The sequence below is a fragment of the Podarcis cretensis genome (assembly GCF_951804945.1).
Source record: "Podarcis cretensis genome assembly, chromosome: 17".
In the NCBI taxonomy this organism is placed as follows: domain Eukaryota; kingdom Metazoa; phylum Chordata; class Lepidosauria; order Squamata; family Lacertidae; genus Podarcis; species Podarcis cretensis.
The window spans coordinates 38623388-38650818 of record NC_137187.1 but is presented as its reverse complement, the minus strand read 5'-3'; the positions used below and the strand labels follow the sequence as shown (position 1 = coordinate 38650818).

Sequence of the window (27431 nt, the reverse complement as noted above, 5' to 3'; positions counted from 1 at the left end):
AGAGTTAGTCTTCGTTATGCCTTGAAAGTTAGTCTGCTGCAGCATATATAAAGCTGAGGAAAGGGTCTTTTAGAGACATGATTTATTTATGCTTTCAAATTTTTAACCTGTTAATAAATAGTTTCTTACAGAAACAACTCTGCGTTTTGCATAGGCTTCAGGCTGTCGATTCCCACAATGTTATGTGAGTATCGTAGGAGGCAAGGGATTTCGCCTCCTGCCAAGTGTGGCAGGCCACAGATAGCAGCCTTTCTGAGGTAGGTAAACAAATTCCCTGCGACCGTCCTCTTCTTCTGCACAATGCAGCACCCCCTTTCCTAGTCATCTGACAAGCTGAAATTCATGGCTGCCGTCAAGGTTGCAGAGAGCTTGGTGGCGATCTTCTCTGCAGAAGAGGAGAAGATAAAAAGGGGTTAGATGTCTGAATGGCATCCTTGGAAACCTCTTGTCTCTTTTCTAAAATGTGCTACTGCATGCAAAGGAGGAGGAGCTGCAGCTGGCTGGCCATTTTAGGTTTGCAGGGAAGTAGCCTAATCAGATTCAGGCAGCCGCTATTAATGGAACAAACTGATGGGAAAGGACAGTCTTGTCCCCTCGGCATTTGAAGAGAGGGAGGAAAGGTGAATGATGTACATGCAAATGTGTCATCCTTTCTCCTGGCTGTGAAGGAGAAGATTAGATGACAGTAAAAATCATACAGGGAGGAATTCAATGTTGTGCTTTTCTGATCGTTTTGGCTGGCCAAATAAAATATGCCTCCACATACTGTTTTGGGATGGGTGGCGCTGTGGGTTAAACCAGAGCCTAGGACTTGCCGATCAGAAGGTCGGTGGTTCGAATCCCCAAGACGGGGTGAGCTCCCGTTGCTCGGTCCCTGCTCCTGCCCACCTAGCAGTTTGAAAGCACGAAGTGCAAGTAGATAAATAGGTACCGCTCCGGCGGGAAGGTAAACGGCGTTTCCGTGTGCTGCTCTGGTTCGCCAGAAGTGGCTTAGTCATGCTGGTCACATGACCCAGAAGCGGCCAGTAAAGCGAGATGAGCGCCGCAACCCCAGAGTCAGCCACAACTGGACCTAATGGTCAGGGGTCCCTTTACCTTTTTTACTGTTTTGGGGGCCCTTCCATACCCCATGAATGAATGGTGGGAGGATTTGCGGGAGAGTCCTGCTGTGCAAGCAGAAATCCTTGCACATTGCTTCCATGGATGGGACATATTAACTGATTCCCATGTATGGACTGAAGGGTATTAACGGAAGGGTGCCTGAAGCCTGGGAACTACTGAAAAGGAACAGTGGAGGCTCTGTCACAGAAATGTTATGTTGTGGGACATTCACGGGCTTTTCCTGGAACCCCATCCGGGAAGAAGCTACAGTGGGCAAGGCTCTGTCCCCATCCACTGGGAATGGGGATTCCAATTGGGGGAACTTGAATTTTATTTTTTCACTCTCCCCCCCCCCCCACAACAAAGAAAAGGAATATGACCAAATGACAGCTCTTAAATCTTTCCAGGACGACAGCCTTGCTTGCTCCAGTCCCTTAATTTACTCAAAGGGTGATTCCCAGAAAGTGACCGAGAAAAAAAACATTTTGCAGATATTCAGCAAGGCATCTGCTCCCACTCTGGGCCCCCTTTACCTGCTCGTTTCTGCTGTTTCTTGCGCCTCTTGCTTGCAGCTTTCAGGCCTTGCCCCTGGTGCAGAGGGTCCAAGGCGGAGATCTCTGCTAGGTTAGGAGCCCTTGGCACAGACTTCTCTGCTTCCACTAGGGCCTTATTCTTGGCTTTCAGCTCTACAGTCATTGCGCCAAACTAGGGAGGGCAAAAGGAAGATCTCCTTCATCTTAAGCTTCATTCTCTAGCATGTATAAAACAAGGAAGATTCCAGCCTCTAGCAGTTGGCTTAAGTTCTTGAGGCTGCTGGGTTGGAATTAGTTGCAATGCCTAAACTCAAGTTAGAGCCCAGTCACTGTTATACTGCCATGGCCCAGTTACTGCAGCCACAACTGCACTATAAATATTTAAGAACAAAAAACACTCTTTGGAATACTCTTAAAGTAGCCTTATCCTGGGTGCTATGACCAGGACTGTGCGTGCTGTGCCATTCCAAAGAAGCACAGTGTGCAGAAATCTGATCTGAACTTTCATTTTAAAAAGAGAAAGCAAGTTTCTAGCCCTGTTGGTTGCAAAAAAAAAAAAATGTTGAAAAGAAGTGGCAGCATATAAGCAACTAAGAGCTTATGAAATAAGATTGCTTGAAGTCAACAACTTCAGGGCCTTAACATCCCATAAAATTACAGATCAGATTGGGCAAACAGCACGGAGTGACCCAATTCATACAGGTTGGAGATCCCACATTTTCTTGATGCAGAATTGTGACATTTCAGTACATACAGCCGTGGCTAAAAGTATTTATTTGGAGAGCTGGCACTGAACTTGATGGATAGTCCATCCAATTTTACCCAGATCTTTGAGCTAGTTAGTGCAAAATGGGAGCCATTCAGATAAAGATCATACATGGACTTATGATCACGATTACATGTCTGTAACACTACTGTCATATGTCTCACTGTGGATCCAGGGCTAAAGGTACTACATGAAAGGTTATCATTCGCCAAATGAAGATGGGCAAGACTGAGCCTTAGACACGACCACCCAGAGTTTTTCGCCATCTCCCTGCTCAAAGTCCGGCATGCATTCGCCCTAAACCACATTGCCTCTCTGTTTCAATCCATAGCTGGCAAGGGACTGTTCCTGTTGACATGACATATATTTCATCTTGTACTGTGCTTTTTGGAACATTACTCTAGGAGTTAAAGAAAAGGAATCTTGTTTTTTAGGCGGCAGAGAGTTCTCATTCTCTTCCTTTCTCATTCTGGCATTAGCTGCCAGTGCTGTTCCTAATTTGTATGAGGAAGGAGTCTCTCTCTCATTCCAAGCACCTCCGTCTTCCAGATTGCCCCTCTGTTTCTAGCCAAAAACCAAACAGACCTTGAGTGTTTTCTATGCTGTGGCATCACAAGAAGGTAAAACCACAAGCCTGTGGATTTGGCTATCTGACAGTCACAAGATTCCTGATAAAACCTGGGGTGGGGGAGAGAGGAAACAGCCCACAAAAACTTTTTGTGGCTGCAGGACATCAAGGGGGGGGGGACCCAGCAGCTCCCTCAAGCCCCTTTTCTCACTCCACAACACTTCCACTTTTGCACTCTTCTAATGGCTACTTCAAATATCAGACACACAATTCTGAATTCACCGAAGTATTCTTTTTACACATCAAGTTAGTTCAAAATTTAAAATGAACCACAAAGGGAATTCTTAAAAACCTGGGAATTTTGGGGGGAAGTTTCGAATATTCCACAACATGATACCTGACAACTCTGTGTCAGAACATTAGTTTTGTATGCAGAACGTCCCAAGTTCAGTCCCTGGGGTCTCCTGGGAGGGCTGAGACAGACCTCCTTCTAACTGGAAAAGGGAATGTTTTACATTATTCTTGTTTATAAAACCCAATAAAAGAAGAAAAAGATAATAATTCCTGTATAAGAGAAAAATAAATGTCATTGTGACAGGAATAAGTCTTCACACAAAAAAGAAAACGGAATGCTTTTCGCTTCATGGGTCAAATCCTTATCAGGGTCAGGCTTGTGGGCCAAATCTAACAGGTGGGCAGGGCTGTCCACCTATTGCATGATATTGGGGGGTTCCTGCAGCAGAAGGGGGGGGCAGGATAAGATAATCTTTATTGTCATTGTCTTATACAGAACGACATTGAAAAATCTACATAAGACATTCAAAAACCAGGATAACAAAGGGGAATCTTTTGCCCTTTTACTGCCCACCCCAGCTGGGAAGAGAGAGAAGGTAGCGAGAGAAGCTTCCCCTTGGTTCCTGCTACTGTGAATGTCTTTCTCCCCTTAGGTTCTTTCCTACAACCACCACCCTCTGTTAAGCAAGAGGAGGAATCCCGCATTTTCTCTCGTTTCCCTTTGCAATAGCAATCCTCCCTGCGTTTTTCTATTCCACCTCCATTGTTGGAGGTGTAAAGGAGGAGCGCGGGAAGGCTTAGAAAGGGCTCTGAAATTTACAAAAAGCCCTGGCAGGGAGAAGTGGACTCTATGGCAGTGTCCGTTTTCATCAGCTGTTTAGCACACACCTTGTTCTAGCAATCAAGCTCTCAATCTGAAGCCCTACCCTTACCCACCTCTGACATCAGGTGTGGCTTCCCCAAACAACCCATGGGCTACAGCAGGCACCCCCCAAACTCGGCCCTCCATATGTTTTGGGACTACAATTCCCATCATCCCTGACCACTGTTCCTGTTAGCTAGGGATGATGGGAGTTGTAGTCCCAAAACATCTGGAGGGCCGAGTTTGGGGATGCCTGGGCTAGAGGTTCCCCATTCCTGTTGTAGACAAGACTGACTTAGGCAGCTCAGTGGCCTGACTCAGGATAAAGTAGCTTCCTAGGTTCCTAAAACAGAACCATGACAAGCCCAAGCCCTAACTGCTGCCAGGATCTTGAAGTTGGATGTCACAAATGGATTGGACACAGAGGGGTGGTGGGAGGAACCAGCTGGGGAAGCTCCAAGGGAAGAAGACTCAGAGCCCAGGGATTGGTGGTGGGATGGAGAAGAGGGGTCAGAGGGAGAAGACTTGGAGGAGGAAGTGGCAGCAGCTGAAGAGGTAACAGGGCTTAGTGAGCTGGGAGAGTCTGCGGCAGAGAGAAGTCCAGAATCAGAAGGTGAAGAGGGAGGCCAAGAGGCAGAGATGAGTCTGGCTGGTGAAGAGCCACGGGTGTCTCCCCCTCCTCTCCCCACATCTCCCAGAACCAGGAAAGGCAGGAAGAGGGCGGAAGAGAAGTTAGCTTCACACAAGCAGTCTCTGATTGCTTGGGGAAAGCCCTGGAAAGGGGGGGACTTAAGCAGCTGGGGGAGGGGTACCTTCAGTCTCAATAACTTCTTCGTGGGGGCAAGACCTCCTGGGATTGAATTGCTATTCACTATAGACCCGACACTCTGATGCAGAGCCTGTTTTTGCTAATAAAAGGCTAAACTTGCTCAGTGTGATTTACTACAGGCTTTTTTTTTTTTAAATTGCTTTTCTGTTTCATCATTTCATCAATGCGTAGTATGTTGCAGTCGAATGCATGGTAATAAGACGAGAAGAAGAAAAAAATTAACATAAATAAAAGACATATATCTAAATAACAATAGTAACAATAGTAACATTTAAATTAACTCTTATGAGTCTGTGATTTACTGCAGGCTTGCTCCTGTTTACTGGGTCGTGTTTATGTTCATGCCTACCTCCTCACTCCCAGTTTCCTCCATCTTAACCTCTCCTTGGTTCTGAGGACAGAGTTCCTCCTCCTCCTCCATGCCAGCTTCTTCTCCAGTGGTGAAGCCAGAGCCCTCCAAGGTGATGCCAGCAGGGCCCGAGGGCAAGTCTGCAACAGGTAAAGTCCGTGAAACACCTCTCTTGAATTGCAACAGACTGAAGTGATGAAAAGGGACAGCAGTGTGGGGAAGGACGACACACTGAGGTGGCGACTCATCTCTGGCCAAAGGAGAACAGGAGCAAAATCTGGTCATCCATCTCCTGGGCACCTTCATAGATCGCCATTTCCCTCATCCCAAGGAAACAGTGGCAAGGCCAGGTTGCTCTCTACCCAGGAGCAGGGCCGGCCAAAGACATTTGGGCACCTGAGGCAAACCACAACTGGTGCCTTTCCTCCAGCCAGGGAAGAAGGGATGAAGAGCTACACTGGGAACAAGGGTGGGATGAGAGAAGCCACTGTAGGGGTGGGTGCCGCCAAGGCTTGCCTACGTATCTTTGGGCACGAGGCAAATAAATTCCTTTTCTCTCAGGCCCTTGCTTGAGTATACAATCTATAGCCTTTTAAACTGGGGGGGGGGGGGGAATTGCTCTATTTGATACTATGGTACAGTGGTACCTCAGGTTAAGTACTTAATTCGTTCCAGAGGTCCGTTCTCAACCTGAAACTGTTCTTAACCTGAAGCACCACTTTAGCTAATGGGGCCTCCTGCTGCTGCTGCGCCGCCAGAGCACGATTTCTGTTCTCATCCTGAAGCAAAGTTCTTAACCTGAAGCACTATTTCTGGGTTAGCAGTCTGTAACCTGAAGCGTATGTAATCTGAAGCATATGTAACCCGAGGTACCACTGTATGTATTTTTGTACCGTGATACCTTGGTTTACGCACTTAATCCATTCCAGAAGTCTGTTCTTAAACCAAAGCATTCTTAAACCAAGGCGTGCTTTCCGAAAGCAGTGGGGGACTCAATTTACAAATGGAACACACTCAAAAGGAAGCAAAACATGTTCTTATTCCAAGGCAAAGATCACAAACCAAAACACCCACTTCTGGGTTTGCCGCGTTCTTAATCCAAGTTGTTCATAAACTAAGCTGTTCTTAAACCAAGGTGCCACTGTATTCTGAAAGCTGCCCTGTGATCTTCAGATGAAAGGTTGTATAGATAATTTAATAATAATAGCTGGAATGGCTGGAAGCAGAATCACAGTGCCTCGGCTTCTCTCTCTGCCCTGTAACTTACTTGCCAAGACTTTCTCGTTCTCTTGCTCCAGTGCCTCAAAATCAAAGGCCTTGCCCATCTCCGCAACGATCTCGGCGCTGATGTGAGTGGGGAGCGTGTGGGTCTCAGGCGGGTGTGTGAAATAGCTGATCCTCCCACTAGCAGGGACAAAAAGGAAAGCAATGAACACTGATATTAGCAGCATGCATTACGGGGGAGGGAGGAAGTATCCCTTCAGATCCATTTTCCCCCATGGCTGGTCCTTGCCCACGTGAGACTGGATTAGAACTGGGGGCCACAAAACACGCAGGCCTGAGGCTGCTCCATCTAGTCCTCAGAACATTACACTACCTTGCCTGCTCTCCCTAGGCCACATCTGGCACCAGCCCTGCTTTACATCCCCTCAAGTGTTTCTGCCCAGCTGGAATGTGTTCTTGAACTCGGATAATGCTTTTTGCTTCCTGTTATGGAGGATACAGAGGAGTGTGTGTGTGTGTGTGTGTGTGAACCTGCCTACTGCAAAAAGGTAAAATTTAGGTTCATTGCTCCGCCCACTTTGCCTCTGGCCCCGCCCGCCCTGGCTGCCCTCTGGAAGAAGTTCCCCACTCCTGCCCTAACAATGGCAAACACTTATTTATAAACAAATAAATAAATTTTGTTTATTTATGCCCCGCCCTTCCTGGTTCAGAAAACTGGGCTCAGTTTGTTAACAACAAATTTAAAACACTTAATTGATGCAACAAAAAACAGCACAAAATACAGTATAAAACTTGAATAACAATAAATTCAGAATTCAAAAATCAATTTTTTGGGGGGGGAATCCATCCAATAAACATTAGATGATCACCAGGGCTAGCTGGCTAAATAAGTCCTATTTGGGCCAGTGAGGAGACCAGGGGAGAATTAGCTGTGGGATCCTAGAGCGGGTAATCTTCATAAAAAGGGGAGGGGGAGGGAAGGAAGGAAGGGGAATAAAAGATCAGGCTAAGTTCAGATTGAAAGCCAGGAGGAATAGCTCTGTCTTGTAGGCCCTGCGGAAGTAAGTTAAATCCTGCAGGGCCCTGGTCTCATGGGACAGAGCATTCCACCAGGTCTACTTGATCATCACCAACTGCTGCATGAGAAAAAAGTTCCTTCATCCTGTTGAAATTCTGTTCTGTAAATGGCCCTGAGACCTCCAGGTATAGGGCAGTATATAAATTCTAACAACAACAACAATAATAAATCAGTTCTTTGCTCACCTTGTCCAGTCACTTAGTATGGCTTTAGCTGCCTTCTCATGGTCAGGCGTCCCTCCTTTCTTCAGCTTTCCCTGCCGCCTGGCCAGATGAGCCAGGAACTCCATGGTGTCCTGGAAATCTGGCACGCGGTAGTGCTGCATAATCTGGGGGGGGGGGGGAGAGAGAGAGAAGAGGAGAGAGAAGCCAATTGCCCAGTTAGTAGTAATCCTCAGATGTCTGCAAAAAGAACAGGATTGACTGACAAGCACTCAGGGCTCACAGTGCTCCTCTTGAAGGCATCCCCAACCATTGGCAACCATTGGCCCTCCAGATGTTTTGGACTACAATTCCCATGATCCCTGACCACTGGTCCTGTTAGCTAGACATCATGGGAGTTGCAGGCCAAAACATCTGGAGGGCCGCAGGTTGGGGATGCCTGCTCTAAACTAAGACCTTTGCCCGAAATTGCATCTGAGTGGATGGAACCTGGAGGGCACACTCACTCCTTTCAACTTGGATTTAATCCAGAAAAACCACAACAACCCTTCCCCCAGAAGCTAACATCAATGAATTAAGTGAATTAAGAAGCTAACATCAGTGAAAGTGAATTAAGTTTGCCACTCTACAACTCTTCTCTCCCAATTCTCCCTAAAGCTTTGAGAGAAGCTCAGAATTCCTGGCTCTCCGCTGCCCAATTGTTTGCCCGCCATCACAACCAGGGCCGGCCTGCCTCCCCCTGCCCTGCCCCACAGCTACCTGCTGCTTGTTGCATCGCTTCAAGATGGCCTCCACTGGGCTCACGGGGTCAACCAGTTGCTCTATCTTGACACAGTTTCGTAAGATCATGGCGGCGTCTGAGGTGGGAGAAGCCACGACAATCCCTGGACAGTCCAGAAGTTTGATGTGCTTGTCCAGCTGCACCTCTTGCAGGCACCTAAAAGGAGACAGCACAAGAGGGAGGGAGGGAATCAACTTATTCCAAGAAAAATGCCCCTCCACCTGTTAGCACCATCTGCTAAAGCACTGTGCTGTATCCCTTCCTGTCCTCAAGGTAGAGCGTAGAGCAACCATTATTGCTCCAGCTGTCTATCTTACCACACTTCATAAATTGTGGAATCAGAGTTGACAGGGACTTCAAAGGTCATCTAGTTTAGTGTCCTGATGACACGGGAAATGTTCACCCTACAGCTCCCTCTCCAGTGCAGGAGAACCTACGACAGGCATAGGCAAACTCAGCCCTCTAGGTGTTTGGGGACTACAACTCCCATCATCCCTGACCACTGGTCCTGTTAGCTAGGGATGATGGGTGTTGTAGTCCCAACACAACTGGAGGGCCGAGTTTGGGGGTGCCTGGCCTACAATCTTCTGAGACTGTCTGTCCTATTTCTGAGCAGCTCCTTTCATCAGAAAGTTCACTCCAGCTGATCTATTTGATGAGTAACCTCACTGGTAGATATCGGAAATTTTAAAACCTTGCAGGAACTGGCAAGTGGGTAGCTGATGGTTAAGGACAACAAGTTAAAAATAACAAAAAAAAATATTGTAATGTAAGGTTAATTACAGGGAGTGGAATGTGGATTGGAAATAACCAAGAAAACAATGCAGCAACAAGAGGAAATTATGGACACATTGATAACGGATGGTGGAAAGCCAATTTTTTTTTGGGGGGGGGTGTATTAAATTTGTTTTAATTTGTGGTTGATTCATTAAAATTTGGAAAATCAATAAAAATGATTTAGTAAAAAATAATGAAGCTCACTCCAGTCTTTAGCTGGAATCTGCAAGTATTAAGCCTGGCCCTCCTCTCCCTTCAGAGCAACGGAAACTAAATCTGCTCTGTCAGCTGTGCAACAGCCTTTCAAATATTGAATTTTCTTTCATACCACCACTGAACTGTCTCTTCTCCAGGCCACCTCCAGCTTTTCTCACAGGACTTGCATCCCTAGGCCTCTCACCATCTTTGCCACCCACCTCTGAACGCATATCTGCTGGATGGCTATGGCTCTGCCTCCATGACTGGAGATTTCTGAAGGCCACTAGTCGGACAAGACAGGAGGGGGGAGCACCCTTGTGCTCAGGTCCTGCTTGTCGGTTTCCCACAGACATCTGAATCGTCCCTGAGGGAACAGGATGCTGGGCTAGATGGGTCATTGGTACAGCAACCAGGCTCTTACGTTCTCACAATACGGCATCTGTGGTGCCCAGAACTGGGCACAGTACTCCAAGCATATCCGCTCCACTTCCACCGTGGGGAGGAGTTGTGCTGGACCGCATGGCCACCCACTCCCCTCCGGTGGCGGGGACTGAATTGGTGATAGGAATTTTGATAGAATTGTGATAGGAATTTTGAGGTCTTAGATATATGATAATGTTCATAAGCGTACCAACCAAGCACGTACATAGATCAGCACAGGAAGACCAATCTGGAACCATTTTGATTCCTAAACTGAACAAATGTTTTTTCTGCAAGGTCAAAGTGGGAAATCTCCCATTGTCTCTTTCCTCACAAATCCTGTCTTAAGGGTATGTCTGCGTTTGAATAGGGTGTGAGCCTGTGACCTGGCCCAGGAACTAAGTATTTATCATTACAAAAGACTAGCCAGGCTCCAAAGAAAATCCAATCAAGTAACTTGCCAGACAGGAGAAAAACAACGTTCAAATTTCTGTTTTAGACCGCCTTTTTTGTGATGTAGGTATGATGTATCTGAGGGGTGGTCTTAGGTTACACCCCTTCTGTGATGTATGTATGATGTTTCTGGGGGTGGACTTGATCTACAGGGTGGCAATTTCAAAAGTCCATATAAGGCCTTGCGCGCCATTGTTCTGGGTTCTTCCTCCCTCTTTTGTGTAGTGAGTGAGGACCCTGTTGCAACAGATCAATAAAGATCAGGCTTACTAGCTGCTTTGCTTCTCAATATTCTCCGGTCGGCCTCTCTAATCTTCTCCAACCAATAGGGAACCGATGTAAGGACACTATATGGGCTCTTGGATACCCCATAAGGGAAAAGGGCAATTTTTGTTTACAACACCAGCCACGTCAGAGCCTGGCCAGCCAATCCACTGGCCCGGGGTGTGTGTGTATGGCCGGGACCATTTAATTCCTCAATCACCCGCCGTCCCTCCCTAATTTGCAGGTTTTAGGCATTGGCCTGGCTATGGACCTCGGTTGGTCCCCGTTAAGGGGCCTGGTAGGAATTTTTCCACTTGGCAAATTGGCACTGGCCACTTGGTTTTCGCCTACCTCGTAGCAATCGTCACAACTTTGTTAGGGTTGAGGTTAGGCATTGATTGACCTTGTGGGGGGGAGGGGAGGTGTAGCCATCACCTGCCCCTCCATGCTTAAGGGTATTCCGTTAAAGGAATCCGGGGGTGTTGATCTTGTCCGAAGCCCGGTTGGGGGCTAGGGCCTTGACAGGACCCCGATGGGAACACCAGGGGGAGCTTGAGTTGGTCTGAATCGACAGGGCTAACCCTTCCGGCGGTTTACCCTTACTGGACTTCCTGCGCATTGGGCAGGAGTCAGATATAGTCATATATCTTGTTCCGGGGGTCCGTTCTTAACCTGAAACTGTTCTTAACCTGAAGCACCACTTTAGCTAATGGGGCCTCCTGCTGCTGCCGCGCCGCCGGAGCACGATTATATCACCATTCAGTGCCTAAGTCAATACTGCTCACATTCTGTAATCAATAAAGTTGTGGCCAAAATTTGCCCAATAACATTAATCTAATATCCGTGTCCTTGTGTGTGTTATTTCTCAGCGGGGGGGGGGGGGGGCCTTTGGGGTCTCAACACACAACTGTCCTACCCTTCATCCAATGAGCTCAGAGGTGCATATGCAGAGACCCCCACTGCTACTGTAACCCTCACTGCAAATCTGTAAGGTAGGTTATGCTCAGTGATAGCAACGCTCCACAGCCTGTGGACTATTGGAGGAGGAATCTGATTTCAGGCCTCTCTGTTCAAAGTCCACCCGGAGGTGCAGCCCCAGTGTTGCAAAACCACTCCCACCCCCCCAGACATCTCTCCTGGCCTTCAGAAAAAGAGCACAAAGTCCATTTTGTCAACAGAGTTTTAGAGGCAAAATAGTCTGTGCCTCTGAAGGAGTCCTTTATCTGGTCTGACTAAATGGCTTTTATTTATTTTGCGACTGTATTTTAACTGTTTAATTATTCTGAGGTTTTAATTTATTCCATTGGGAGTTTTGTTGTGAATTTAATCATTTTTAAGTTGCAACCAATCGGCCAAATAAGCAGAGTGCCGAGGAGCAAGACAGTTACCAGCATGTCTCTCATTCATCCCCCACCATCTGCCTATAGCGAAGGTGGTATAGGATACCACCAAACACTCAGTTTGATCTCTCTTTGGCAGGATACCTGCCCCCCAATGCCTCCTCCATCTTGCAACATTCCTTGTGCTCCCAAGCAATGGGAAGACCTGGGCTACTTTTTACACGGCGATCCTTCTGTTTTGAAAGAGCTCACTGTAAGTAATAAAGCTGTGCAAGTTCAAAAGGCCTCTGCAGTTCCCCAAAGCTACATTATTATTATTATTAAGTGTGCATGCACACGAAAGCTCATACCTAGAACTAACTTAGTTGGTCTTTAAGGTGCTACTGGAAGGAATTTTTTTTCTTTTATTTTGTTTTTATTATTATTATTATTATTCTTACTACTACTACTACTACCACCCTGCCCTTCCCGGTTCAAAAAACCGGGCTCAGGGCAGCTAACAACAAATTTAAAAGACTTAATTATAAAAGCAGCATAAAATACAGTATAAAAACATGCATAACAATAAAATTCAGAAATCAATTTAGGGGAAATAAGCATTAGATAATCCCCAGGGCTAGCTGGCTGAATTGGTCCTACTTGGGCCAACGAGGAGGCCAGGGGAGAATTAACTGTGGGGTTTCAGAGTGGGTAATCTTCATAAATGGGGAGGGGGAGGGAAGAGAAGGGAAATAAAAGATCAGGCTGAATTCAAATTAAAGGCCAGGTGGAATAGCTCTGGCTTACAGGCCCGACAGAAGGTTAAATCCTGAAGGGCCCTGGTCTCATGGGACAGAGCATTCCACCAGGTCGGAGCCATCACTGAAAAGGCCCTGGCCCTGGTGGTGGATAGTCTGACTTCCTTAGGGCCCGGGACCTCTAAACTATGGTCCAGGCTGTCTCAGGAAAGGGGGTATAGGGATGCATCTTGCCTCATCTCTTAAGACCCACAGCACAAATCTTCTTCCCTGCGTCTCTGAAGCCCACAGCCCCTTCCCAGCATCTGGGGGGATGTCACAGGTGCCACTGCTGAGCTGGAGTGCATCCACAGTTCCATCATTCCCCTTCCTCACACACTGTCTGGCCAACCTTTTCTTTCCTTGCCCTGAAATCCAACTTGGCCTGAACACTCAAGATCCAAAGCTCTCCTTTCCAGCACAACCAATGCTGTTCTGCAGCTGCGCCTCTGATTGGCTCACAAACACCCTAAAATGTTGCGGGTTCTACAGATAACCTAGAACAGAACTGAAGGGCCTTAACAGCTTAAGAAGACAGCATACACCAGCCTTTCACAACCTGTGGAGCCCCAGATATTGTTGAACTACAACTCCCATCACCCCTAGCTAGCAAGGCCAGAGCTCAGGGATGATGGGATTTGTAGTCCAACAACATCTGGGGACCCACAGGTTGAGAACTGCTGCCATACATAGACAAAGCTCAAGGGAGAACTACCCCCACCCCCAAAACCCTGGCTTCCACAGCATGCACAGAAGGACTGCCACGTACTTGGTGACGCCAGGAGTGGCACCAACACCGCAGGCCCGGCTCCTCTTCAAGCTGTTGATCAAGCTGCTTTTGCCGACATTAGGGAAACCTGCGGTGAGAGATGGGCGAAGCGGGCAGAGCCATCAGCAAAAGCACCTGCCCCCTGCTCCCACTCAAGATTAGTTCTACCTCTGTGAGCACCTCCTTCTCTCCACTCCCTATAGCAAAAATAATGCAGCACCGAAAAGGAAGGCACAGCTGCCCACAAGCCGCCTTTCCTCTTTGAATGAATGAGTGCCAGTAGCCAGAACAAAGGCATCTTCAAAGGTTCATGTCCAGCAACACCAACAGGCAGGATCCTTACTCAGTAGTAAGCCATTTTGATGTGCCGCATATGACTCCTTTGTTGAAGCGGCTCCGGTCTGTTTCCGGGCACAATGCAAAGTGCTGGTTATGACCTATAAAGACCTATTCAGCTTAAGGCCAAGCTACCTGAAGGGCTGCATTCCCTCCTACAAACCTGGCCAGGTTTTGAGATCTTTGAGGGAGGCCCTTCTCTGAGTGGAGACGAAGGAGAGGGCCTTTTCGGTGGTGGCCAGACAACTTTGGAACTCCCTCCTTAGAGAAGTTAGGACTGGCTCCCTCCTGGCTGTCCTTCCATGGGCAGGTGAAGACTTTCTTGTTCCAACAGGCTTTTGGGAATGGGCTGCTTTTAAAGAGGGAGCTGGTGCTATACTGCTTTTGTTGTGACTGTATGTATGTTTTAAACACAATAGACATAATATGCTATAAATGCTTAATTATTTTTTAATGCTGGGGTCCCCCCCCTGTTTTTAGCTGTTTTAATTTTATCTCTAAGCAGCCTTGAACTGCTGCCAGGGGAAAAGGTGGGGAATAAATAAGTAAATAATGATTATTCTTACGATGTGCGTACCCACACATGCACCCTTGGCACAACTTTCCCGGGTCATCGGGACTTGAGAGGCAAGAGGTCCGATATTTAAAAGGTCAGGAAAGGTACCCAAGTGCTTCGATTCCTACCATATTTTATAAATTTCCACAAAATTTATACACTGCTTAACTTTTTTAAAAAACAAACCCTCAAAGCATTTACAAGAAGATAACAAAATAAAGTCAAGAAAGAATACAACTCTGCTTTAAAACATACAAAGGTTAAAATACTAAAACATATTTAAATTACCTCAAATTACCCCAATGTCTTTCTGAGCAATGGGGGTAGGATTTAAGAGATTCCCCCCCGCCCGCCCGGCTTTCCACCTCCCTCCAAGAGGGGCTCCCTACTCACCCACAACCCCAACACTGATGGCCGTCCTGACATCCTGGTTCCGGCAGTAGTTGGCCAGCACCTTCATGAGGCCGTCTGCCCCAACACAGGCTCCCCCGCTGAGCAGCTCCCCCGAAGCCTGGGATATGGGGACTCGGCTCTGTTGCTGGAGGTGGGGAAAAAGAGAAGCAGGCAAAGGGGATGATGCACACCTGCAGCCAGAAGTTCTGCCGCTTAAAAAAATGGCCTGGTTTTCTTCTTTACTGTTTTACTGTTTCCCCCCCTCCCAGTGGCGTAGCGTGGGGGGTGCAGGGGGGGCCCAGCCGCACCGGGTGCAACATTTGGGGGGGGCGCTCGCTCCTCTCTGCCCCTACTGGCTCACTCACTCTCTCTCACTGCAGTGCTGGCTGTGCGAATCCGATCCGAGCTGCCGGGTGTGCGTTGCGGTGCAGAGCGTGCCAGGCGTGCGTTGCAGTGCGGAGCGGAGAGAGAGCGAGGGAGGGACTATCAGGGGGGGGGACAGTGCAGCGGCTGCCCAGCGCAGCACTGAGCGCGGGAGAGAACCACATCCAACCAGCCCAGGCAGCAGCAAGAAGAAGCTGGCAGCGGCAGCAGGTTAGGGGTTAGGGGCGCAAATTACTTGCCTTGCCCCGGGTTAGGGGGCGCAAATTACTTGCCTTGCCCCAGGTTAGGGGGTGCAAATTACTTGCCTTGCCCCGGGTGCTGACAACCCACGCTACGCCGCTGCCCCCTCCCCCAACAATCAATACAATCAAGGAATATAAACAATAAAAGAGAAAGGAAATATCGGCTATGGATCATCTGCATAAGAGCCAACTCCTAGGGGCCAACAGGGTTTCACCCCCCCATAAAGTATTTGAGGGGGCCGGCTCCCCCCAAAGTTAATGGGCATTGCCATTCAAGGTGTGCATGCACCTTGTCATGCGGTCGATTGTGCGAGGTGGGGCTTACCTGTCCCCAATATTTTATTCAAGTTGGCACCCCTGGTAATCTGGAGTCTCACATACAGTTAAAAAAAGGTAAAGGTAAAGGATCCCTGACAGTTAAGTCTAATCACAGACGACTCTAGGGTTGTGGCGCTCATCTCGCTTTACAGGCCGAGGGAACCAGCATTTAGCGTTAGTCAGTAAATCCAAGAAAATCTGCTCCAATCTTTTGTGACCCGAATCCCTGTCACTGCAGAACACACAAATTGGGGGTGGGGTGTCCCTTCTCAGAACTCTGCTTTCATGTCCCACCCTATAGCTCACACTATTCCAATTCCCCATCCCAAAGGGAAATGCCCTGGGCTTCATCAATGAGGAATCAGACCTTGATACCTCTTGAAAGGCGCCACTTGGCCTCAGAGTTGCTAACTTTGTGTTAACAGTAATAAGGAGTAAGAGGAATCGGTGGAAACAGAACTGGCCGGCAGAACCCTTTAAGAGGAGAGGGCTGAAGCCCATTCTTCCCCAAATGGCTTTCAATGAAACCTAATGACTGGCCAAAGTTGTCACTCACTTGCCCCACTGCAAAATCCCAGCACCACTTACCAGGTTTTTGCTCTGCTGCTGAGTGGAAGCCTTAAAGGCCACTGTGGGGAATTCGTTCCTCAGGTACTTCAGCCACTTTGCTACAATTTCCTTAGATACCAGATCTGGGCCAGGAACAGAAGAGAAGAGTTAACTTTAGGATCCTCAGCAATGCTTGAATACCAAGCACGTCTCCAGGGACAAAACATCTTTGCATCAACTGCCAAGCCTTGCCAAACCCCTCTGGACTGCTGCTCTGAGTAATCTCTGAGTTTAATAAGCTGAGATATAAAAATGCATTCTAGGTGTGAACGCAGCCCCTTTCCTCCTCTCTTTGCAGTAGCCCAACAAGCTTCCTAGCATGGCTGGTTCTGAAGCTGTTATTCACAGTTGCTCAGCTGAGTGAAAATGGGAAATCATAGTTAACTGAAGGCTTCCTTGCCTGTTCAATCACTCACACCTCCAAGGGAAGGAACAAAGGCCTGGTGGGGCTGCAACTCAGCTTCTTAAGCTTATGGTTGCAAAAAATCAGTCGCTGAGCCTCTACCGCTCCCTCATTTGCCCTTCTCTGCTTCCCCAAAGCTTATGTTTCCAAATTATTTGAATGCAAGAACCTTGAAATCACAATATGGAAAAACAGCTATTGTAATTTGTCTGTTTATTCTATGTACTTCTTTGGACTGCCCTGCCAGAATTTGAATTTTGGGAGAGAAGCATAGATCCTGAATATAACAGTGCAGGATTCTGGTTAACACTTGCTGAACACTGACTATGAGAGTGTCTAACGCTCTGCTATCCTTGAGTAACACAGCAGAGAGGACTAGAATCATAGCATACCAGTGCCAGACCCCCTTTCCTTCCCAGAGAGCCATACATGGCTGGCCTTCACACTTGCCTATTTTATTTAACACCAGGACTAGCCTCTTGTTAGCTCCAGCTTGCACCACGGCCTGCTCAACCTGGGGGCAGCGGCAGCCTTGGGGATCTCGAGCGTCGAGAACTTCCAGGATCACATCAGCTGCTTCCACCACCTAAAGGGAAAGAAGGCCAAGAGTGTTTGCCACCTGACAACTGGCTCAGCCCCTGAGGAGAGTCGCACTCAGAGCAGATGCATCTTTCCTCACACTAAGTGACAAGAAGTCCCACTAACCTTCCTGAACTCCCTATAATAGGCCTTGCAGGAACTGTCTTTTTCCAGCATGGCATGTTTCGCCAGTTGCTTCAGATCCATCTCCTGCAGGGAGAGAAAGAGTTCATATTTTAGCTTAAAAATAAATTAAATAACCTTACAGCATTATCCCTGGTATACAAATTTAATAAATAAGAAATATTATTAATAATAATTACAGCTGGGAAAGCATTTTAACACTAAGTAAAAGATAAATTAAAAAAATAAGGCAGGGCGAATGGAACCCAGTGGGACATACATAAAGGAACAAGCCCAATGCTTCGAACAGCATGGAAAGTGAATTGCAATTTTGCTTGTAGCATAAGCAGAATTACAAGAACTGGCACTATGAGCCACTGTCTGGAAACCAAGAAGCCCATGGGTTGGGTTTAGGACAATAATTTCTATCCTACCCGTCTACAACTTTACACAAGGGAGCTTGCGCTTTAGACGACATGACACAAAATGTAAAATATGACCAAAACCTAAAAACAAGCCATTTTAGAGCAACAGGAATATTCACGTTAAGGAGTAAATCCACATTTTGAGAATGGCTGTCTAAACAAAGGCAGTGATGGGGCCTCTCTCAGGAGGCTGTTCCAAAGTTTAACAGATTATTGTATTTTAATATTTTGTTGGAAGCTGCCCAGAGTGGCTGGGGAAACCCAGCCAAATGGGCGGGGTATATATAATAAATTATTATTATTATTATTATTATTATTATTATTATTAAGCCTGGGCACAATCAGCAAGTTGTTAAGACAGGGAAAACATGGAGCTGATGATGCTCTGTGTTTGTCTAGATGGAACACAGGATAGAGAGGCCTGAGAATATAGAAACTAGCTTACAGTACATAGGGGAAATATATATTTGTTGCTCCACATTTGTTGCTTCTGCTTCTGTCCCCACACACCATTGGCATGTGGCCTTGGAAGGTGCCACAGAGAGAAGGGAACATGGCCATCAGTTTTGAAAAGGTTCCCCAGCTCTGCCTTACAGGGTCTCCAAAAAAGGAGGCAGACAAGTAGTCTCTAAACAGCTAAATGAACAGGGTCCCACTGCAGTCGGCTTTGATGTCTTTGAAACTTCAGTACCTTCTGCTCAAAATTCTGCTGTCTGTGCAAGGCATCCTTCTGCAGCCCTTCCAAACTCCGGAACCGGCTGATTTCCTTCTGCCGTGCCGTTCGCTGCCGCTCCTGCAGTTCTGTAGCCTGAGAGGATGTGCAAAGCCTTAATTCAAAGAGGTTGCCACGAGCTCCACTGGAAAGAGACCCATTTTTCAGGCTCTTTGAAACCTAAGATTCTAGAGCAGCGGTTCTCAACCTGTGGGTTCCCAGATGTTGTTGGACTACAACTCCCATCATCCCTGGGCTCTGGCCTTGCTAGCTAGGGGTGATGGGAGTTGTAATTCAACAACATCTGGGGACTCACAGGTTGAGAAAGGCTGCTCTAGAGCCAAGGTTTGGTACCCAACCACTGATCCCAAACTGGGAAATGAAAGCAGGAACTCGAAGAAGCCAGCCTTCATTTCCCCATGCAGGGCTTCCCAATGCTTAATCTCACCCTTTTCTCTTTTAGTGCTGCTCCTTTCTTGACATGTTCTTTGAAATGTGACAGCTGAGGCACTCCTGGGTCCTTTTTCCCATGAGGCTTTGCATCCCTTCTCTATGAAAGCCAAAGGAGACACACTGGTAAAGGCAATGAACTGGACGAGACATCAGAGATAGAAGACCCTACAAATTCACCTTAGCTTCACTGAAAGTAAAAATTAAAAGACCCTTGTTCTTCCAGCTAGTGCTACAGTCAGAAGCTTCATTCCCTTCCCCTCAAAACTTAGGAATAAAGTCCTCCCAGTTCCCAGCCTGTTATTTTCCACCCCCTTGCTGAGCCCATGAATCCTGTTATGCTTCACATCTGCAAACTGTACTCTGGATTTTAATTTAAGTGAGGCTTACTTAGTCTTTTACAGCTCTTATTTTGACCCAAACAGAATCTGCCTCCTCTCCTCCAATGAAACTCAGCTCCCTAAAATTACCAGCAGCTACCACACTGCCAAATCCAAAGATGTCTGTCTGCCTTTCCACTTTTTGACCTCTCTGCTGCCTTCAGTGCAGCTGGCCCTTCTTTTCCTTGGTGGCTCCCTTCGTGCTTCCACCTGCTAAATTTCACTTTTCAAAAGGACTTATGAAGAGTGGGAACGGTTGGTGCTGCCAGTCTCTGCTCACCTTGCCATGTTTCTGTCTCTTCCCGGATTTTTTCTGCTCTGCAGAGGGGGGAATAAAATCAAAGGTGAGCACCATTTTACGTTTGGGTTCCCCAGTTTGTAGGAATTCAACGTTTGACCCAAAAACCTGGCAAAATGACTTACTTTTTGACATGGTGTCAAAAGCTGAGAGAGGCGGAGGTTTGTTTTTCTGTCCGATGAGAGCTTCTGTGGCCTCTGGAGAAACTTCTATGTTGCTTTCTTTTCTGATTAACAGCAACTGGAAAAGGAAGAAAGGGTCCACCAGCACCCCTATTTCAGAAACAAAGATCTGATCGGAGGGGAACCAAAACCCTGTGATCTCTTGTTGCTGGAGAAATAGAACGAGGATAACCAAACAAGGCAGAGAGCGCCCACAAACCTTGGACAGGACACTCACACCTCCTTAATCCCCTCGATCTTATTCAATCCTTTATTAGGCACAGCAAACCACACATTATAAAACAAACACAGTATACAGATTGTGGAAAATACGAATTCAGCATAACAATTTGCATAAATAATACAGTCTAACACTACCACATCACTGACCAATCAAGAACCACTAAATCTCTCTATAATGGCCCAGTCTTTCCACATGGACAACACTCAAAAATTTAACCACTATTAAAGTAATTTGATCATTCCCATCCCAGAGCAGGTCCTGAACCATTGGCAGCATAGAGCCGAGCCTGTTAAGTTGTAAGGCCTCTAACAACTGTCTTCTGGCATAAATGCCAAAATCACAAGAAATGAAAATTTGCTCCAACGTATCAGGTTCCTGCCTATCACATTTGCAGAGACGCTCTGCGTCTGGGAGAGCGAAATATCTTCCTCTTACTATCATCGAGGGAAACATATTAAATCTGGCTGACATAAACAGCCTGCACAGTTCATGGTTCTTCAGATTTGCCATGTAACCCTTTTGAAAGATCCCCTTGATTATTCACGAAGCAGGATGCTAGATCTCCATCGGCCGGAGCCATGTGCCGCCTCCCCTGCTGAACTTCAGCCTGCAGCTTGGGGTCGCGCGCTTGAAAGCTGCCCGCGTAACCAGCACGCGCATGCCAATCTACTTGCATGCCGCGGTGCCCCATGCCCGGCCCTTCCGCCCACTCCGGCCCCGATCCTCCTTCTTACCCTCCAGCTCCAAGCTCCCCTGCCAGGGCGGCGGCGTCTGCTTTCTACGACGCACGCGGCTTCCTGGATGGGGCACGTGGTTTCCTGCGCGTTCCCGAGGAGGGCGGAGCTCGGCGCGCGCGCGCGGCCCCGGGACGCCCCTCCCTTCCCTTTGCTGAGTTTGCACGCCTGTGGGTTGGGATTTCTTGGGATCGGAACAAAGCAAACCGGGAAGGGAGGAAGGGAAAGATGGGGAGGCTGGCGCGAAGGCGTGGAGAGCCCTTGTGGCTGTCGCTGTATTAAAAATGTCTCGCCTTGCGCGTTGGGAAATTTGCACGTGTGAATTTGCAGGAAAAGCTTTACGGAAAGAGCTTTGCGAAATCCGCCAGGGGAACGACCCGATTTGCAAAAGTGCAGGCCACGGGGGTTTCGGTTGTTGTCTTTACCCAGCCGACACTGGGGGAGGGGGGAGTTTTGCAGTGCAGAACCCATTGCAGAGAAATCCCTTCGAGGACGTGAGCAGCCCCACCTTGCAGACCTGCAGGAAGTCATGGATGCAAAGCTGCAAGCCGTGCGGTGAAATCGCCCGGAGGAAATGGCTTTCTGAGTGGTGCACAGTACTGGCAGGCAGCGATGGTTTGCAGGAACTGCGTTTAATAGAAAGCTTTGCGATTCTGGAAACCAGATATGCGATCGCCCCCGTGATCGCTATAGGCGATGGAGAGAACGGCGGAAGGGATGTAAAAAATGGAATTTTAGTTCTGTGCAGGAAACGCAAAAGATGATGCTAAGCATCAGATTGCAAGAAAAAGGCAAGGGCTCAAACGAGAAATATTCATACCCTGGACATGGGTGGGAGTGAATAATAAAGGCTCGGTGGAGACCCTGTTAAATCCCAGTGTGAATATATTTGGTCCCAGGGTCGTCTTTGATGGGGTGAGGCTTATCCCAACGTTGTCTGGGCAATCATGGCCTGCATTCAACTCTATGAGCAAAGGGTGTCAGATGCTGCTGCAAAGGCACAGAAAATAACTTCAGTACTGTATTTCTGTAGTGTTCATACTGAACAATATTCTAACTCATTTCTGGCAGGCCTGCCGTCTCTAGCCAGTTGCACAAGTCCTGTATCCCTAACCTGAGAGCGTTCAGCTTGTGGACACAGATATGGCAGTTGACCACGTATAGCAATGTATACCAAACTACTGTACCTGTTTATTACATCTAGCAATTGTAACCCCACTCTTTCCAGTGAATTTTCCAATCACTGCAAAAAGTCTGCTTTATTTTTAAGTGGTTTTGTCGCACAAGAATGCCAAATCTTCAAAATTCTGCAAATCTTTAATTCTACAAATCTGATTTTGCCCCATGAGACTGTATCTGACCTGCAATAGAGCAACAGGCAGGAAAGCTTTGGAAAAAAAATATTTTGATCAAGTCTCTTGAATAAACCTAGAAGCCACGGGTTAAGAGGACAGGAAGTGGAGAGTAGGAATAAATGGGCAGCTCTCTGATTGGAGGGATGTCAGAAGCGAGTCCCAAAAGGACTGTGTTGCAATTCGAGCTGCTTTGAACTTGTTCATAAATAAGGAGGAGTTAGGATTTGAGCTATGTTCTGCTGATGACACAAATTAGTTAAGGTGGTAAAAACAAAAAGGGAATCATGAACAGCTCCTAATTGGACGAATAGGCAATACATCCTGATAGGGGCTAAGTTGACAACAGCTGACCAGGAGTTGTGTTGAATAGCTCAGTGAAAATGTTGGACCAGTGCACAGCAGCTGTGAAAAAGACCCATGTTTGGGATCATTGGGAAACAGGCTGACAATAAAGCTTCTAAGATCTTGATTGTTGTTGTTTAGTTGTTTCTGACTAAATGCTGCCTCGTCTCGCCTGCTTCTTTTCTGTCGGATACAAGGCGAGGCCTGGCCCGGACACAGCGCTCCCTCCGACCGCCACTGCTCTTTCCATCGCCACAGCCACCTCCCCCTCCTCCCCCCGGGGCGCCGAGGGTGGATCCCAGGGACCAGCCAGCCCACGGGGGGGGGGGGGGGAATCCTTCGGAATCCACCAGCCTTAGCTGTAGCGTTGGAGAGGAGATGGCGGCGAACAATATGCATTTATGAATATTATAGGGAGGTATGCCCAATGTGTGGAGGGTTGGTGTTTTTCCGCAGAAGAGCAATAAACACAAAAGCAAAACTTGGCAGCATAGCTTGCCAATCGGCCAGTCACTTTTGGTATAAAGTACAGCAATCCCGCGATAAATGTTCATTTAACTTGCACACTTTCAGCTTTCTGTGCTCAGCAGTGGTTTTTTTGGTTTTTTAATTTAAAATAATGGGGTTGAAAGGATCTGGGGGAAAGACTTGGGCAATCTGGCATGCCATTGCACCCAATGTGTTTTGACTACACGCGGTTTTGGCTTTATGGACCACATAATCAGAGCCGGCCCACTGAGGAGGCAGGGCAAAGGACCCGCTTCAGGCGGCAAAAAAGCAAGAGGCAGCATTCTGCCCACCCCTTCTGCCACCTTGTGGAAGGCTCCCTCCTCTGGCTGAGCTGGGCAAGGGGGGAGTGTTCCAGTGCGCGGCAGGAGAAGGGGGCACATAATGGTAATTAATTTGTTGCTGATTTTAGGCCTCTGCATAGAGAAACGGGTTACAGCAAGGAAACTACTGTCCTCTGTCAGGGGAGAAATCTATGAGACACAAGAAAATGCAGATGGAACTTTGGTCTCATTTACACTATACATTTAAAACACATGGCTTCCGCAGAGGACTCTGGGAACTGTAGTTTCTTAAATGTGCTGAGCATTGTAGCTCTGTGAGGGGTAAACTATAGTTCCTACGATTCTGGGTGTGTGGGTGAGACCCTGTGCTTTAAATGTGCTTTGCATCTATGGTGTGGCTGTGACCTTACACACATGCTTGATTTTCTGAGAAAGCTGTAAAAAAACAACAACCAGAGAGGTTTATGAGTAGATTTATGGTGAACACGATGGTTTGTAGAATCATGTATAACTTTCCAAGTTGTTCTCTGGCCAGGCCAGAGCACTTCTGTGGCATGTAACCAGGCCCAGAACATTGGTACCAAATCAGTGTCACATTTAGTGTCATATGCACTTCATTCTAATACAGTAATATTGGAATTTTCTGGAAGAGGGGTATTACATGCACTAAAATAAATATTGGAAGAGGAATTGTGAGTCATTGGTGCTCCCATTCCCCAATATACTCTGTGTGTGTGTGTGTGTGTGTGTGTGTGTGGTGTGTTTGTAGGAATTATCGCTGCAGGGGAAGGTGTGCTGTTCCCTTCAGCAACATACCGCCCTGAAGAAAGAGAGAAATTTCCACAAACTAATGTGGAAAACATTGCAAAATGCAATTCTGGCCCTCCTGAAGATCTGGGTGGATAGTTCTTCTAATGCCTGGGTATCCCTGACTTGCAGTGGCTCTGGAAGGATCTTTCTTAGCAGCCCTGTCTGGAAATCCCTGGGACCCCACCTCCTGCATGCAAAGCATGCACTCTGAAACGGAGCTCTAGCCCTACCCCAACGTGCACTTACTAGGGAGTAAGTCTTTGGAAGCACTCCGACTTCCTTCAAAGTAAACTTACTTAGGGTCAAACTGCATTCCTCATGATCAGGAGAAAACAAAAGGGCCTGACTGAACATACAATATTGCATCCCTAGATAACCCCAATTGCAGAAATTGGACACGTCTTTGCTTAGAGTGGCCACTGAAACTTGGCCAAAGGAATGGACACCAATTTACATACGCTGTGTGTAGATGCACATTTAAAAATATTATTATCTCCTACTAAGTCATAGTCACTAGACCCATTGATTTCAGTGATTCCAAGTATGACTTAGCTGGATATGTGATATTACCTTGAGTATGACTGATGTGTTAGGTCACCCTATAATTCTACATGGGAATATTATACATCTCACTGCAGTGGGGAAGACTGTGGCCTAGGTGGTTGTGCTTAGTCTGCTGCCAAGGTGCTATCTGTTGATGGGCAACTTTAGTGCCCCTGCTCTTCCTTCTGTATCTTTCAGCCAGACCTGGAATGCCCGGCCATTCAAAGAGAGGACACCTTCATTCAGAGAACTGTCACCTGTCCACATCTTAAGCCTCTGATAGCCCTGAAAATTGACAACTGTCTTCTGTAAAATAGGACAGCTGAGCATCTTATATTTGCTCTTCTGCTAATGACTGAACATAATGCCATTTTCTATTTCATCCCGGCCTTTTCCACATTCTGAATAATCTAAATAGGATCCGTCTGTTTGTATATTTAGGTTACCTTGCGTGTTGAGACCCCGCAGCCACCCCCTCGTTGGGAAATAACTCACACAGAGACACGGATATTAGGTTTATGTTACTGGGCAAATTTGGCCACAACTTTATTAAATTACAGAATGTGAGCGGTATTGGCTTAGGCATTGATTGGACCCAACTATATCTGACTCCTGCCCGCAGTGCAGGAAGTCCAGTAAGGGTAAACCACCAGTAGGGGGAGCCCTGTCGATGCAGACCAACTCAAGCTCCCCCTGGTGTTCCCATCGGGGTCCTGTCAAGGCCCTAGCCCCCAACCGGGCTTCAGACAAGATCCACACTGCTGGATTCCTTTAACGGAATACCCTTAAGCATGGAGGGGCAGGTGATGGCCACACCTCCCCTCCCCCACACAAGGTCAATCAATGCCTAACCTCAACCCTAACAAAGTTGTGACGATTGCTACGAGGTAGGCGAAAACCAAATGGCCAGTGCCAATTTGCCAAGTGGAAAAAATCCTTTTGTTCCCTATGGCAAGGAGTGCTAGGATGGGAAGCATCCATGTAATCCACCTTGTCTTAGACACAGTGATGCATCAGCGGAGCACTTTGCTTCATTTAGTTCTTAAGGGGGAGAGATAAATAAAGAGAGAGAGAGAGAGAGAGGTTGCATTGGAAGTAAGCAGGGACACCGCAGGGGCTTGAACCCCGTCCTGGAAACCAGGAGCGCCAACCACCAGCGTCTTTTGCTTTTTTTTGGCCAATGCAACAAGGTGAAAAGCAAAACCTGAGAGAACACTCTGAATACAGAATGTTCTCTCAGGAAAAAAGAAAACCCTTAAGAATGATGAAGTTGCAGACAGAACACAATCAAGGTTTTATCCCTTGCCATTAGCAAGGGATATTCACCTAGATGTGTATAAGTCACAGAGTGCCATGTTGACTGCCATTCATTTGCAGGGCAGAACAGAGAGACTGGTTCCAGTCTTCAAACTCTGCCTTTATGCTCACCTTTTTGTTTGTCCCTCCAGTGTGAATTCATGGGCCTAGAAGTTCTTTCTGCTGGTCTGTGAAAAGCAATCTGGACTCATTAATTTGTCCCCGGCCCTTTCTCGCCAATTCCAGAGAAATGTTTTTGGAGCACAACTCTTCTTACTGACCTGACCTCTGCAGGAAGAGCTGGCTTCACCTGAGTGTGGTGGGCTCTGGGACAGAACTGTGAAGAGATCAAGCGGGGGGGGGGGGGGGAATGGAGAAGCCAGCACAAAAGGATTGGACTGAAAAAGATCACTGAATTGTGGAATGTGAAGTTCACTTGCCGTTAAGTTTCCTGAAGGCATGCAAAATTCTATTTCTTGCATCCCTGAGATGCACCTGGAAGAGACTAGGGTCTTGAGCAGCCCTCCCCTCCAGACACAGGAGCAAAAACAGCCTGTTACCTAAAGCAGCGCAGTCAAGACGCAGGTGTCTCTCAATCCTGCACTGCAGATGGTCGCTTGATGTATCAAGAGCTCTGACACTGCCTTTTGTCAATGGAGCAGATCTGCTTCCGACACAGGTAGCTCTGTGAGGTCTGTAAAAATAAGAGCTGGAACAAAACAAGGCTGGCTGTCCCACCCAAAGATGTACCTTATTATGTGGTGATGGCACAGGAAAGGGTCTCCCCTGCAGTGGTGTCCCGACAAAGAAGTCCCTCCAGGTAGAAGCACGGAGAGTGACGGCATTCGGCTCTTGAGTTTGCAGCTCTTCTGAAACAGGGATTGAATAACCAACATTGCTCAATACAAGCTCTTTGGAATATTTAGTTTGCATATTTGATGGATGATTCCATTTAGAGCCTACCTTTTCTCCAACAGGCTCAGGGTGCTTGAATGGTCCCCCTCACTGCCACCTGAAAGAATCTTTGTACAAAGAGTTGCAAGCAGAACACAACAGAGATTTTCTCCTCAGCCAAGCACAAGATACTCACCTAGTTGATCTTCAGCCAGAAGACACACAACTGTATTGCTGCCACAATTACGATGGAGCATTTAGAGATTACTTGTTAGTTGTTAGCGCCACCACTGATAATTTAAATGTTTTATTAACAGAAGCTACAATTGCAGTTGAAGGTAACCAAGTGAGAGGTTACAGGCAAAGGAAGCAGTTCACTACAGCAGGTTTTAAAATATATTACCTTTGGAACAGATGAACTGGCGAGGATCCAAAATTTTGTATTTGTTGGAAACCCAGCAACTATCAACTTTATCGTGCAAGTTTTCATTAAAAAGCCAGTGATACCAT

The 27431-nt window shown here is 47.2% G+C and overlaps 1 protein-coding gene across 3 annotated transcripts; it reads right to left on the bottom strand.

Moving 5' to 3' along the window:
• Positions 1 to 65: 65 nt before the first annotated feature.
• On the bottom strand, positions 66 to 26170 carry GNL3L (G protein nucleolar 3 like). Of its 3 annotated transcripts, none has more exons than XM_079960028.1 (16): positions 26160 to 26170; positions 19877 to 19991; positions 19734 to 19771; positions 19072 to 19173; positions 18603 to 18719; positions 17490 to 17573; positions 17235 to 17370; positions 16361 to 16464; positions 14829 to 14973; positions 13544 to 13631; positions 8525 to 8702; positions 7790 to 7932; positions 6570 to 6706; positions 5303 to 5442; positions 1635 to 1806; positions 66 to 385 (listed from the first exon to the last, which is right to left on the bottom strand). In XM_079960028.1, the coding sequence occupies exons 2-16, from the start codon at positions 19884 to 19886 to the stop codon at positions 318 to 320; spliced, it is 1662 nt and encodes a 553-aa protein (XP_079816154.1). In that variant the 5' UTR covers positions 19887 to 19991; positions 26160 to 26170; the 3' UTR covers positions 66 to 317. The 3 variants fall into 3 exon arrangements, with proteins under 3 accessions (XP_079816154.1, XP_079816152.1, XP_079816153.1); XM_079960026.1 differs by lacking the exon at positions 26160 to 26170 and adding an exon at positions 20891 to 21877; XM_079960027.1 differs by lacking the exon at positions 26160 to 26170 and adding an exon at positions 20592 to 20726.
• Between the last annotated feature and the right edge of the window lie 1261 nt (positions 26171 to 27431).

Bases quoted from the DNA above. Each gene is read 5' to 3' on its own strand.
- GNL3L (XM_079960026.1), bottom strand. From the start codon at position 21,421: ATGACTTCCTGCAGGTCTGCAAGGTGGGGCTGCTCACGTCCTCGAAGG. The intron at 19,174-19,733 runs GTGAGCAGAGAC...TGGCTTTCATAG, and splicing joins AGAGACAGAAACATGGCAAG to AGAAGGGATGCAAAGCCTCA. The intron at 1,807-5,302 runs GTAGGCATGAAC...TGCCCTCCCTAG, and splicing joins AGGAAACTGGGAGTGAGGAG to TTTGGCGCAATGACTGTAGA.